Consider the following 12,845-nt stretch of genomic DNA (forward strand, 5'->3'; position numbering starts at 1 on the left):
TCTTTCACAAAGTTTTACAAGAATATATTTTGTAATTTGTTTATTGATCAGGTGTAATAAAACATTAGAGGGCAAGACATGAAAGACTCAGAAAATGCCCTCACGAGGCCGATCTGAGTAGTGGAGGGAAAACGGGATAATTTAGGTATATGACACAGGAAAAATGTAACCAGTAGAAGAAGAGAAAAAAATAGTGGAGCAAATATATCAATAACGAGTAATACTTGAAGAAATTAAGGATTCGAACTCGGAAGGTAGGAGAAATCGGGTAACTGGGGAAGTGATGGCGTTCCACAGGGGAAAAATTGAAGAAAAATAGTCAGAGGAGTGGGGCTGTACATTAATTAAGTTCATAGGGCGACGAGGGGAGGAGGAATATTTGACATGTGCACTTAGGTTAGGAAAGTAGGCGGAGCCATTTAAAAATTTATAGAGAAGGATTAGTTGAGCTTTTAACCTACAATGTCGAATGGAGAACATATTGAGGATAGAGAGACGATCAGAATAGGAACTGTACTGGATATTACAACGCTGGAAAATACACTTAGAGAAAAATCTTAAAGGTGGTGTGCGGTGAAAAATTTTATTGCTTTATTTTGTGCAGAAATTCATGTAGATTCCCATAAAAATAAAGAAAAAAAACGAAAAAAATTCCTTCATTGAGAAAAACGGCATCGAAAAGTCAAAGTGGGAACCGGTTTCCTAGCGGCCAGGTGTGAGTTTTCTAGGCCAACTGCCGGTAAAAGCGCGCGAAATTCAAATTTTTTTGATTTTCAGTGTTTTCTCTGATGTTTTCAAAGATTTCGTTATCAAAGATTTCGTTTTTTCGTTAATTTCCTACATGGTGTATAAAAAACCTGACAAAAATCTGAGCAAACACTGAAAATCAATAAAAATTCGAACTCGAACTCGAATTCGAAATTCGATTTCGCGCGCTTTTACCGGCAGTTGGGCTAGAAAACTCACACCTGGCCGCTAGGCCACCGGTTCCCACTTTGACTTTTCGACGCCGTTTTTTTTCAATGAAGGAATTTTTTTTGAATTTTTTCTTTTGTTTTATGGGAATCTACATGAATTTCTGCACAAAAAAAGCAATAAAATTTTTCACCGCACACCACCTTTAAGGGAGATTCTAGTTTTAGAGAAAGGCGAGAAGAGGGTGGTGGGGAATAAACTACAGAACAAAATTCAATAAACGGGAGAACATAGCATTTGAACAGATGAATGTAGAATTCTGGAGACTTAGATCTAAATGACTTTAAGAGTTGTTTGGAACGGAGAAGAGCTAAGGCTGTGACTTTGTTGATATGCGCTGAAAATTTGAGAGAGGGATCAGTAATGAGACCCAAGTCCCGGACGGAAGAGGAGGGTGTAAGTGAAATACCAGCAACATTGAGAGGATGGGTAGGGTTATGGGAACCTAGGCGAAGAAGGGCAGTTTTGGAGTGGACAAGAGGAAGATTGTTGGCAGCAGCCCAATCTACCACCTTGTTAATACCAGTTTGCAGAACGATTGGGTCGTGTGAATATAACTTGATATCATCAGCGAAGGCCGCCAGATGAAGAGAGGGGATCTGTTCAAGTTTTAAAAGCAAATCATTGATGAAAATGAGAAATAGAAGAGGACCTGAGACGGATCCCTAAGGAACACTTTGGAAGGCAGTTTTCCCGGAACCAATAAGTCCGATTTATAAAATTAAATCTGTAGAGCTCACTAGTGAGCAATTCGACTCCACCTTCTTTTCTTTTTCGGGAAGTCTGTTTTGGAAATCCGGAACAATTTGAAATTGAACTTGAATAATCTGTAAATACGTCGGAAACCGGTCAAGAATGTTCATTTTTCCCATTAATAATTTTTTTCACTGTCTGGTTTTGTGAATTTATCGAGCTAAATCTTATTTTTCTTTCGCAGTATGTTGACTTGAACGAGCGAAAAAAAGAGTGTGTGGGTTAAGAGACGCAAACATTGACGAAAGTTGCGTCAGCAGAAGTAGTTGGTTTGCTTCCCAATTTTTTTTCCGACTTTTACATGACTTCTGCAATATATATTTTCCATGTTTTATCGATTTGAATTCATGCTTTTATAGTTTTTCAGTTTTTGTCATAATTTTAGACACATTTTCAAGCTTATTCGTCTCCGAATATAAGAAAAATCGTTCTCCTTCTATGAATATCAAATAAATACTCAAATATTTCTAGATGGCCAGCGAACAGAACATTCAGACATTCCGTGACTTCCTCACTCAATACAACTTGGTCGCTGAGCAATGTTTTACATCGTGTGTCAACGAATTCGGCAGTAGGACGGTCAACGCTAAAGAGGAGTCGTGCGCTAACAATTGTCTCGACAAATTTCTCAAGGTTGGTGATTCTCGTTGATATAATTTATAGAATAGAATGTTTTCAAGTTTCTCTAATTTCAGATGACACAACGGGTCTCTCAACGGTTCCAAGAACATCAAATACTGAACGCCCAAGCCAACGGAGCTGCCATGTGATCATGAGAATCGAACTGGAGATAGAGTTATCTTGTCTTTCATTCCGCTGGGATTTAATGCTTGTTTTAGTGTAGTTTTCCTTTTTTTCTTGTTGACTTTTTTACCAAAATTAAATCCGATAATTTGATTTCGGAAAGATTCATAGAATCGAAATGTAGCAATATGAACAACATAAGGAGAAAAAAAAGTTAACAACTCTAAGCCATTCGAAAGGAAAATGTTTAGCAGTTTGAGGATCCACTGAAGTGATTATGGACGTGCCGGCTCTCTGGATTCGATCAATTTCACGAGATCTGCTTTCTCGTCCTCTGGGAGAAAACAGGAACGGGCGGCATTGAGCTGCTGGAAAAAAAAATGTGTGATGAAAAAATTATACAGCACGCTCTCCCACAGAACAATTCCGAACTGCAAATTAATTTTTGATCAACAGAAAAAAAAGTTGGGCGCGATCACAATTGCAGGTCTAAAACCATAATTTCAGAATTTTTTATCTGGTTTTGTGGAGTTCCAAGATGTTTCAAATGATTCTTTAAAAATTAATTAGTGGTTATAGATTCATGTATGGTCGTTTTCCGGAAGAGAAAAATGTCAAAAATGGTCATTTTTGAAAGTTTTTTACAGAAAAAATCTATCTCCTCTTTCAGTTTTTGACATTTCTAGGAGTTCTATAGCTCAAAAAAACCGCAATTATTTTTTCTACATTTTCTATGGATGAATTTTTAATTTGTCTGATAAAACTTTTTTATAATTCAAAAACCTCATGAAATTGCACAAAATAGCATTTTTGCGTTGTTTTTCGATTATAAAAAAGTTTTATCAGACGGATTAAAAATTCATCCATAGAAAATGTAGAGAAAATAATTGCGGGTTTTTTGAGCTATAAAACTCCTAGAAATGTCAAAAACTGAAAGAGGAGATACAGTTTTTCTGTAAAAAACTTTCAAAATGACCATTTTTGACATTTTTTTTCTTCCGGAAAACGACCATACATGAATCTATAACCACTAATTAATTTTTTAAAAATCATTTGAAACATCTTGGAACTACACTAAATCAGATAAAAAATTCTGAAATTATGGCTTTAGACCTGCAATTGTGATCGCGCCAAACTTTTTTTCTGTAGATCAAAAATTAATTTGCAGTTCGGAATTGTTCTGTGGGAGAGCGTGTACAGATTAATTACAGCTTTCCAAAGTTGATGAATAGTCAATCCAACTTGCTTGTGAGCCAGTGTCAATTCACTAAGCATTGTATTATCGAAACATGTTGGATCATCACGAGAAACCGAGAAGTTAACGTCATCCTGAGCCCATCTGGCGATGGGATGATTCTTCCAATCCAACGGTACAGCTCCAGTCATAACTGAAGAATATGGGCAGCCTTCCAAATGAACAGTTTTCGAATTCACAAAATTTTCAATATACAACTGCTCATCTCTCATAATTCGGTAGCCGTGTCCAATTCTCTCCGCGTACATCTCTTTAATTGCTTTCATCACTTCCTTAACTCCTCCAGACTCTCCAGCATGAACTGTTCTATGGATTCCTCTTCTGTAAGCCTCCTGGAACGCGGCGACTACTTCTGGCTCGTACTGCTCGTCGGCTCCGTGAGCTGTCCCGGCTACATCGATAGCGACAACTCCGAGGCCCGCAAGATCAGTGGCTGAAAAAATATAGAACTCCGTGAAAAGTTTTTTTTCGAAAATTTACCCAAATCAAGAATGAATTGTGGAAATTTCCGGTCGAGACCTCGAATGCAACAGAGTATGGAGCGGGCTTTGATTCCAAATTGTGCCTCTCCTCTATCAAATCCCTTCTTCACTGCTTCTACCACATCAGCAGCGGTCACATCCTGTTAAAATTAATTAAAAAATGATGAAAACAAAGAAAAGTTACGGGCTGGTTGTTGCAAAGCATTAAATGTGGAGAATATCTTCCTTCAAAATACACGACTCCATTGTTGTGCTGATCCTCGCAAAGTTCGTACGCCATTCGTTCGATAGCAGTCAAATCCCCATGAATCACTGGCAGGAAGGTTTCAAAAGCTTCCAGAACTTTTGCGAGATCAGCTGGTTGATGGGTCACCAGAACTTTCTTTAGTTCGTCGACAGTTTTAGCACCAGCCAATGGAATGCCTTTTTGCCTGGAATTTTAGAATTAACACTTTGTAAGATTTTCACAGACAAACAAACCTAGAAAGATCAAGAAGTGTTTCGAATCTCACCGCGCCTTCGAAATGTAAATGAAGCTCGACTTTTGGAAAATCGAGACGCTCTAGCATTTCGTTGTTGATGTCCGGACAACTTATCGGCATTGTGTGAGAGCACTGAAAGCAGTCGAAATAAATACAAAAATTGTAATTTGGTATCTTCTATCAAAAATTCGCCAAATTTTCAGAGAATAAATGATGGAAAACGATGTGATTGCTAATAGTAAACGAATGACTTTCGAAAATTCGTGTGGTCAACCGATAATCTTTTAGTTTCGAAAGAAAACGAAGGCGCCAACATGATAAGGAAACAAGAGTGAGAAATCTAATCTAGGATCAAAGGTCTACATGATACTGAATTATGATGAGAGAGTGATGTTTGCTTCAGTACTTGAGAAAAAAAAATTAAATCGATAAATTGATTTTCAGCAGGGAAATTCCAAAAAAAAAATTTAATCCGTCTAGATTTCTTGAAGGAGAAGGATAAGTGTTATCCCGATTGAAGCAATGCACAGAGAATGTAGTCTTTGAACATTTTAATATATAATTCTCGTACAGAAAACCGAGAGACATCGGTGGCCGCAGCCGAAGGTCTCATGCCGACAACTACCGTAACCTAAAAGTATTTTATTTTCCAGATTTAAATAATAACTCGATTTTCGTGTTTTTAGGTCAATATTTTCCGGCAATTACTCTTTGACTACACCTACTCTTTGACTCCACATTCTCTTTGACTACACTTGTCTCTTCGACTACAAAGTCTCTTTGACTACACTTTTTTGTTTTATAGTACTTTTTGACTGAATTTATTGGAGTTTCCGATTTTTGTCTCAAATTGTAGGCTTAGGCTAAAACACCAGTTTTCCGGTAACCGTTTCAGCCTAAGCCTTTGATTTGTACAGAAAATAATAAAAATTTGGAAATCTCAGCGAAAAAAAGTGAGAATTTCGCTGATTTTCGCGAATTTCAGTACTTTTTTCACTGTGATGTATTTTTGGAATTGTCAGTTTTTTTGTTTAAAATTATAGGCTTAGGCTCAAATTCTTCTTATATTCTGTGAGAACGCCCACAAGAAACTGCAGAAAATTTTAAAATTTTAAAAAGTGTAGTCAAAGACACAAGTGTAGTCAAAGAGATAAATGTAGTCAAAGAGACTATGTAGTCAAAGAGAATGTGTAGTCAAAGAGTAGGTGTAGTCAAAGAGTGGTGTAGTCAAAGAGTAATTGGCATATTTTCCCGATCAAAATTTTATTTTCCGACTGACCAAAAATAACAGAAAATTCGACGAAAGCAGTGAAAGCAAGAAAATAAAAATATGTTTAACAAGGAAACCTCAACACCTCACACACCCAGAATTTGATAAAATTTTCAGGATAGGTTAGGAATAGCCTGTCTAGACACCCCTGAAAATTTCAGAAACCGCCCGCCAGTTTCAGCCGGTTGTTTCAGTCCAAAGTTTTAGTACTGAATTCAGGTGATTTTTCAGAAATTTTCAGAGGTGTCTAGATAGGATATCTCTGACGTATCCTGAAGTTTTCATCAGTGAGGTGTGGAGGTTCTCTTGTAAGTTACGGTCGTTGTGGGACCTTCTGTCACGGCTACCAGTTTTCTAGCTCTTTTCTAGTTTAGAGGTCCCAAAAAATTTAGAGGTCCCAGAAAAATTAGAGGTCCCAAAACAAAATAGAGGTCCGAAAAAAAATTAGTGGTCCCAAAAAAGTTTAGAGGTCCCAAGAAAAATAGAGGTCCGATATTTGAAAAACGCGCAGGTATTAGAATAATGTGCCAGAATTTGGAGTTTCGAGTCTTGAGGCTCTCTAGGATGATAACAACGGAAATGTGCCTTCTCCTGATAGTTTTGGCTCCAATTATTATTTTTTTGTCTTTCTTATAGACCCCTATTCACATATAAGCAAAACGTCGGCAAACAGTAATGCCTCCGTGAATAAGCTTTCTCGCAGGGTTAGATAATTTTCAGAAAATATGCATCAATGAAGTATAAAATATATATGCATCAATGAAGTATAAAATACATGAAGTATAAAATATTAGGTTGGCGGGAAAGTCTTTGTCACTTTTTCAATAGTTTATTTCTCAAAGAAAAAATAACCGAATAATTAATTATATTGTCCATCATTATCAACAACATGTCTCCAACGTTCCCTCAATTTATGGATTCCATTGCGGTAGAATCCAGCCGGGCGTGAGGCAAAGTATTGTTTGAGTGCCGCTTCGACCGCTCCACGGGAATTGAAGCTTCTTCCTTCGAAGGCACGTGTCATATCGCCAAATAACCAATAGTCGGAAGGAGCAAGATCAGGAGAATACGGGGGGTGAGGGAGAACATTCCATCCATATCCCATCAGCTCCTGCTTCACTTGTTTCGAAACATGTGGGCGAGCGTTATAATGTTGATAGTACACTTTCTTGTCTTTCAGGGCCGAACGGTCGACTGCTTTCTTGAGGTTTCGTAGTTGAGTAGTGTAGAGGTCTCCAGTTATTGTTTTGCCCTCGGGCAGAAGTTCCCAGTAGATGGGGCCGTCCACTCCCCACCACACAGAGAGCATAACTTTTTTTGGATGAAGGTCGGGTTTGGGGACATCCTGTGGGCTCTCTCCTTCTCCAACCCACTGGGATTTCCTGTGGTGATTATCGTAGAAGACCCACTTCTCATCTCCGTTATTAGCCGGTCCAGCCATGATCGCCCGCGTGGAGAGTGAGAAGAGTAATCGAATCGTCGACTCGGCGGTCAAGGTTGGCTTGAGTCAGGTGATGAGGTATGAATCGACCAAAAAGTTTTCTCATTCCAAGAGACTTCAAACCTTCAAGGACTGTGCTATGGTGAACTCCGAATGTGACAGCTAGTTCACGGCTAGATTGAAATGGATCCGATTGCAATGCGTGCTTCAGCTTGTCCAAATCCAACTCACGGGGTCTCCCAGAGCGATCCTTTTCATCGAGCGAGAAGTCATCTTTTTCGAAACGATGGAACCAATTGCGAATAGTATTGTAGTGAGGGGCATGTGTGTTGTACACATTCTTCAAGAAAGTTTCCGAATCCTTCATCGTGGTGTGAGATAGGAAGAGGTAAATCAAAACATGTCTGATGTGAATAGCAGTGGGAACAAACATATCGTTTCAATTACAGATGAGGAGCAGGGAAGGAGATGGGGACTTGTTTATATGGAAGGTTCTTATCACCTTGTTATTCACTAGAGTCGATATCATACACAGCCTCCATATACGAGAACAGTGATTAAACAAACAGAGTGACAAAGACTTTCCCGCCAACCTAATATATCATCAACACTTACATGTTTTTTTTTAAATAAGACCACAGAAATTCAATTTCGTACACAGTTCAAAATCTGTTACACAGTTCCAATATCTGTGAGTTTTTCAAATATCGGACCTCTATTTTTTCTTGGGACCTCTAAACTTTTTTGGAACCGCTAATTTTTTTTCGGACCTCTATTTTATTTTGGGACCTCTAATTTTTTTTTCGAACCTCTAAATTTTTCGGGACCTCTAATCTTTTTTCGGACCTCTAGAAAAGAGCCGCTTTTCTCTTCCAACAGCTCCGGTCTTTTTGTACCAGAATAATAAACCTGAAGTGTTTCTTGTTAAAATTGTTTTTTTATTTATAAGTGAAACGTTGTATAAAGAGAAACGGCACAAAGAAACAAAGTCAGAAGGCATAAAGTTTCATTTATTCAGACGAGGAATCAGAAGAAGTCGATTCAGTAGGAATGTGTTCAGGAAAGGGAAGAGGAAAAAGAAAAAAGGATAAAAGGAGGAATCAGTTTGCAAATAATGGATAACAGCACATGAAATGTTTATGGAAGTGGTGGCTCTCCAGCTTCAACTAGTTTCACGAGTACCGCTTTTTCGTCTTCAGGGAGGAAACATGAACGGGCAGCGTTGAGTTGCTGAAAAATTGATATTTTGAAAAAGATACTTGACAACCAGCAAATTACAGCTTTCCAAAGTTGGTGAATAGTCAATCCAACTTGCTTGTGAGCCAGAGTCAATTCACTAAGCATTGTATTATCGAAACATGTTGGATCATCACGAGAAACCGAGAAGTTAACGTCATCCTGAGCCCATCTGGCAATGGGATGATTCTTCCAATCCAACGGAACAGCTCCTGTCATAACTGAAGAATATGGGCAAGCTTCAAGATGGACGTGCTTGGAATTCACAAAGTTCTCAATGTACAATTCCTCATCTCTCATGATACGGTATCCGTGTCCGATTCTCTCTGCGTGCATATCCTCAATTGCTCTCATCACTTCTTTTGGACCACCAGATTCTCCTGCATGAACTGTTCTGTGGATTCCTCGTTTATAGGCTTCTTTGAATGCAGCAATAACTTCTGGCTCGTACTGTTCGTCGGCTCCGTGGGCTGATCCAGCAACATCAATGGCAACTACTCCAAGTTGTTTCAAATCAGTGGCTGGAATTAGGAAATATTATAATGTTCTTTCTGAAATAAGAAAACTTACCCAAATCGAGAATTAATTGAGGGAACTTTTTATCGAGACCACGAATACAGCAAAGAATGGAACGTGCCTTGATTCCAAACTGTTTCTCTCCTCTATCGAATCCTTTCTTGACAGCTGCCACAACATGGGATGCAGTTACTTCTGGATAATCATTGCTCAGCAACAAGTGAGGAGAATATCTTCCTTCGAAATACACAACTCCATTTTTATGTTGATCTTCACAAAGCTCATAAGCGACTCGTTCAATTGCACTCAAGTCTCCACGAATCACTGGCAAAAAGATCTCGAAAGCTTCCAGAACCTTTGATAGGTTAGCTGGCTCGTGGGTGACCAACACTTTTTTGAGCTCTTCAACGGTTTTAGCTCCAGCCAATGAGATTCCCTTTTGTCTGGAAAACTATCATTCTGAAAAAGAAAATCAAACTTTAAAAAACTCACTGAGAAAGCTCGAGCAGTGTGTCAAATCTGACTGCTCCATCGAGATGCAAATGGAGTTCGACTTTTGGGAAGTTGAGACGCTCGTGCATTTCGGTGGTCACTTTCGGACAGCTCACTGATAGAGTTGGATCACTGTAAGTTTTTTTTTATTCGGATTAAACTTTCTCAGAATGATGGTTTATGGAATTGAATAGTGTCTAAACTTATAATGAATAGTGTCTAAACTTAAATATGACAATTCTTGCAAGTTCTAGACAATTTCGAAATAATTTTTTTTGACAGAAGTATGATAAGAAAAAGGAAACGAAATATTTCAGGACACACTTAATCTGGTGTTAAGGTTTAGATTCTAAGAATTTCCAGATCTAATGATAGCAATTTTCACTAGAAGAACATTATAAGTTTGGCACTCAGAAGGAAGGAAAACAACTGAAATAAAAGATAGCAGTCTACCTAACAACAACCAGAACCAATCAAAAAAAAGTTGCGATTTTTTGTGCCCTTTTTTCAAATTGTCAATTTTCGAACTGATAAGAACCAGGCAAAAAGTCAGCACCACGCCAGCAGCCGATTATAATGATAAATTTGAGAGTGATATGAGAGCTTATCTAAATTAATTGAAGCGGAAAAAAATGGTTGAAAGGTTGTAAAGGGTGACAGAAAGTGAACTCAAAGGAAGTAGGAAAAATGTTTGCAAGCTAGGTTATGAAGGATTATTGTTGCGAGGGTGGAGATTATCTAGAAATGGGTTTGCAGAAAACTATTATAATATTTTGGTTCCAAAATTAAGTGCGTATGGAACTCAGGAACTGTCTCGCATTGTTCTAGTGCAGCTTTTCAAAAATTCCAATTTCTGAAAGCTTGAAAACTTGACTAGCAACTCAAAACACTTACAAGCAACTCATCCAACCAGCCGACTTACGAACAGTAGACTTCCAAACTTTTTTACACATTTTTTTGAATGAAACCATCAGTGAATCATATCAATCAAGAGTCTTTCTAGATCTTCTCTCACTAAAAACCAATTTCCTTTTCGTCGCCAAGTTTTTTTCGGTGATAACTTCTAATTGGGAGTTCAAAGTAGCCTTCCTGCTACTGATAACCGAACTAATCAATTAAATTAATGAAGAAGATCTATGTCAAAGAATGAAGCCTCATATCAAAAATGAGCTTGCACCTTCCCAACTTTTGAACTTCTTGTTATTTGTTCTTCACTTGGATGAAAATGGCACTCTGTTTATTTTCACACCTCATGATTACGCAAGCAACAAAAAAAGTTGCAAGTGTTCTAAGAACTGTCTAAGTGATATGTGATAGTGTGAAGTGTGTGTAGAGTTTGCATTGATCAAGGACAATTCGGGCTCTTTTCCCCCTTTTTCAGATTTTGTTTGTCAGGTATTTATCTCTGATTTTCCATTTGTGAATTGTTGGTTTTAGATCTAATTGTTGTTTCTGTCTACCCTTCATTTTTTTCTATTCCTTTCACAGAAAAAATTTTGGTCACTCTTTTCTTTTTCTTCCAATTTCATTTCAGAGAAATTGAATCCGAAAAACGTGGAAAACCTAAAAAGGAAAAACGAGACACCTAGTTGTCTGGATTGGTGCACCAAAACTTGGTAATCGTGATGAAATGCAAATATTTGCCCAAAAAAAACTTCTTCAAAACCGCAAATACACGTGGCTCAAATTTTTTCGACCTTCGATCAGTAAACTAGGTTAATTGGCAGGTGCAACATTGAAGAAGCCCTGTACGATTGAAGACTCACTGATTATGAAGCATCTGTCTGTCTACATTATGAATCGCTTTTGTATCGTTGAACACTTTCTCTCCTGATAGAACTCCACCCATCTTTGGAACTGTTTCTGTTGCTTCTGAGGAATCTGGAAAGAAAAACAATAAAAAGTTATATCTACAGTACCAACGGTCATTAAGATATACAAAAACATATTTTTCAGATTATTTTCGGTCATTTTCACTATTTTCAGAAGTTTGAAGCTCGGCTGTTAAGTGTCCGATCTCTTTGAAAATGTTGGATGGTTCAAAAACAGACCTAGATTGAAAACTTTGCATTCGGCGAAAATTTTGAAAACTCCTAGTTTTTCAGCTATTTGCCGATTTCTGATAGACACCTTTTTTTTCAAGTTTTCAGTACAAGTTTGACCGAAAATGAGAGTTTTTCAGAAATCGGCAAAATAGCTGAAAACCTAGAATTCTCAAAAAATTTTGTATATGCAAAGTTTTGAATCTAAGTCTGTTTTTCAACCTCAAAAATATTCAAATTGATTGGGAACTTGAAAGCCGGGTTCCAGACTTTTGTAGACGGTCAAAATTGCCGAAAGTCAACTGAAAAATAAATTTTTGTATATTTTATTGACCGGTACAGTCGATACTAGTATAAAATAAAGGGAGATCAAATTATTTGATAGTGATCAGATCAAGTGGAATAAGAGATGAATGAAAGGAAAAGTGACAAATGATATCGAGTGATGTCTGATTGTGAAACGATGGAGTGCAAAGAATACGAGACTCAGATAGAAGAAGAGGATTTTCGAATGTGTAATAACTCATGGGAATTGAAACAAGGTCATGGAATGAGCAAGACACAAACGAAAATGCTGGATGGTTTTTTCTAAAAGCAATTTTTCAAAATGTAAAGTCGTGTGACAGTTTCTATCTCTTTTTTTTCGAATGGAAAAGCAACAGTTTTTCAAAACAATATTTATGTTTCAGAGAGTCTTGCTGCCTCATGATCAAGCTCAGTTTCAAAAATGATAAGATTAAAATAATCTCTGATTGTGAAGCCTAACAATTTCATCAATAGACTAGGATTTCAAAGATTGAGCTTTAAAAGTTCTATGAGTTCTCAGTTGATATTTATACAGCTCCTTCGCACAATTCCTTCACTCCCACGTTTCACACAACCTTCTTAAAGAAGGGTTTTCTTCGAATACTGTAAAGTTCGATTGGAAGCCAAATGGCAAGAAAACAAGCACATCATCATCTCGTCACAAAATAAATAAAAAAGCCAGCCCACAGAAAATTGAGGAACTTGGCGACAAAGTATAGAAGCGAGGGATACCAGATTTAGAGATACAAACAAAACCAGCAATAGGTGACGAAATAGTATTTGAAATCAGAAGAGACACAGATACGACAAGAGACAGGAAAGCCACGAGGAGCAGATGGTCATCGGAAAGG

General features: G+C 37.6%; 3 protein-coding genes across 3 annotated transcripts; 1 reads left to right on the top strand and 2 right to left on the bottom strand.

Annotated features, from left to right (window-relative positions):
- Positions 1-2,199: 2,199 nt before the first annotated feature.
- Positions 2,200-2,498, top strand: Cbr-tin-9.1 (the record flags this gene model as incomplete). Its single annotated transcript, XM_002633023.1, has 2 exons — positions 2,200-2,361; positions 2,424-2,498. The coding sequence occupies 2 exons, from the start codon at positions 2,200-2,202 to the stop codon at positions 2,496-2,498; spliced, it is 237 nt and encodes a 78-aa protein (XP_002633069.1).
- A 249-nt stretch (positions 2,499-2,747) lies between these two features.
- On the bottom strand, positions 2,748-4,811 carry CBG05751 (the record flags this gene model as incomplete). Its single annotated transcript, XM_002633022.1, has 5 exons — positions 2,748-2,840; positions 3,682-4,160; positions 4,208-4,349; positions 4,394-4,640; positions 4,690-4,811. The coding sequence occupies 5 exons, from the start codon at positions 4,809-4,811 to the stop codon at positions 2,748-2,750; spliced, it is 1,083 nt and encodes a 360-aa protein (XP_002633068.1).
- A 3,728-nt stretch (positions 4,812-8,539) lies between these two features.
- On the bottom strand, positions 8,540-11,495 carry CBG05749 (the record flags this gene model as incomplete). Its single annotated transcript, XM_045235571.1, has 4 exons — positions 8,540-9,159; positions 9,209-9,597; positions 9,647-9,778; positions 11,413-11,495. 4 exons carry the CDS (start codon positions 11,493-11,495, stop codon positions 8,540-8,542), a joined length of 1,224 nt encoding a protein of 407 aa, XP_045093159.1.
- Between the last annotated feature and the right edge of the window lie 1,350 nt (positions 11,496-12,845).

The sequence above is a fragment of the Caenorhabditis briggsae genome (genome assembly GCF_000004555.2).
Source record: "Caenorhabditis briggsae complete genome, chrIV, whole genome shotgun sequence".
NCBI lineage: Eukaryota > Metazoa > Nematoda > Chromadorea > Rhabditida > Rhabditidae > Caenorhabditis > Caenorhabditis briggsae.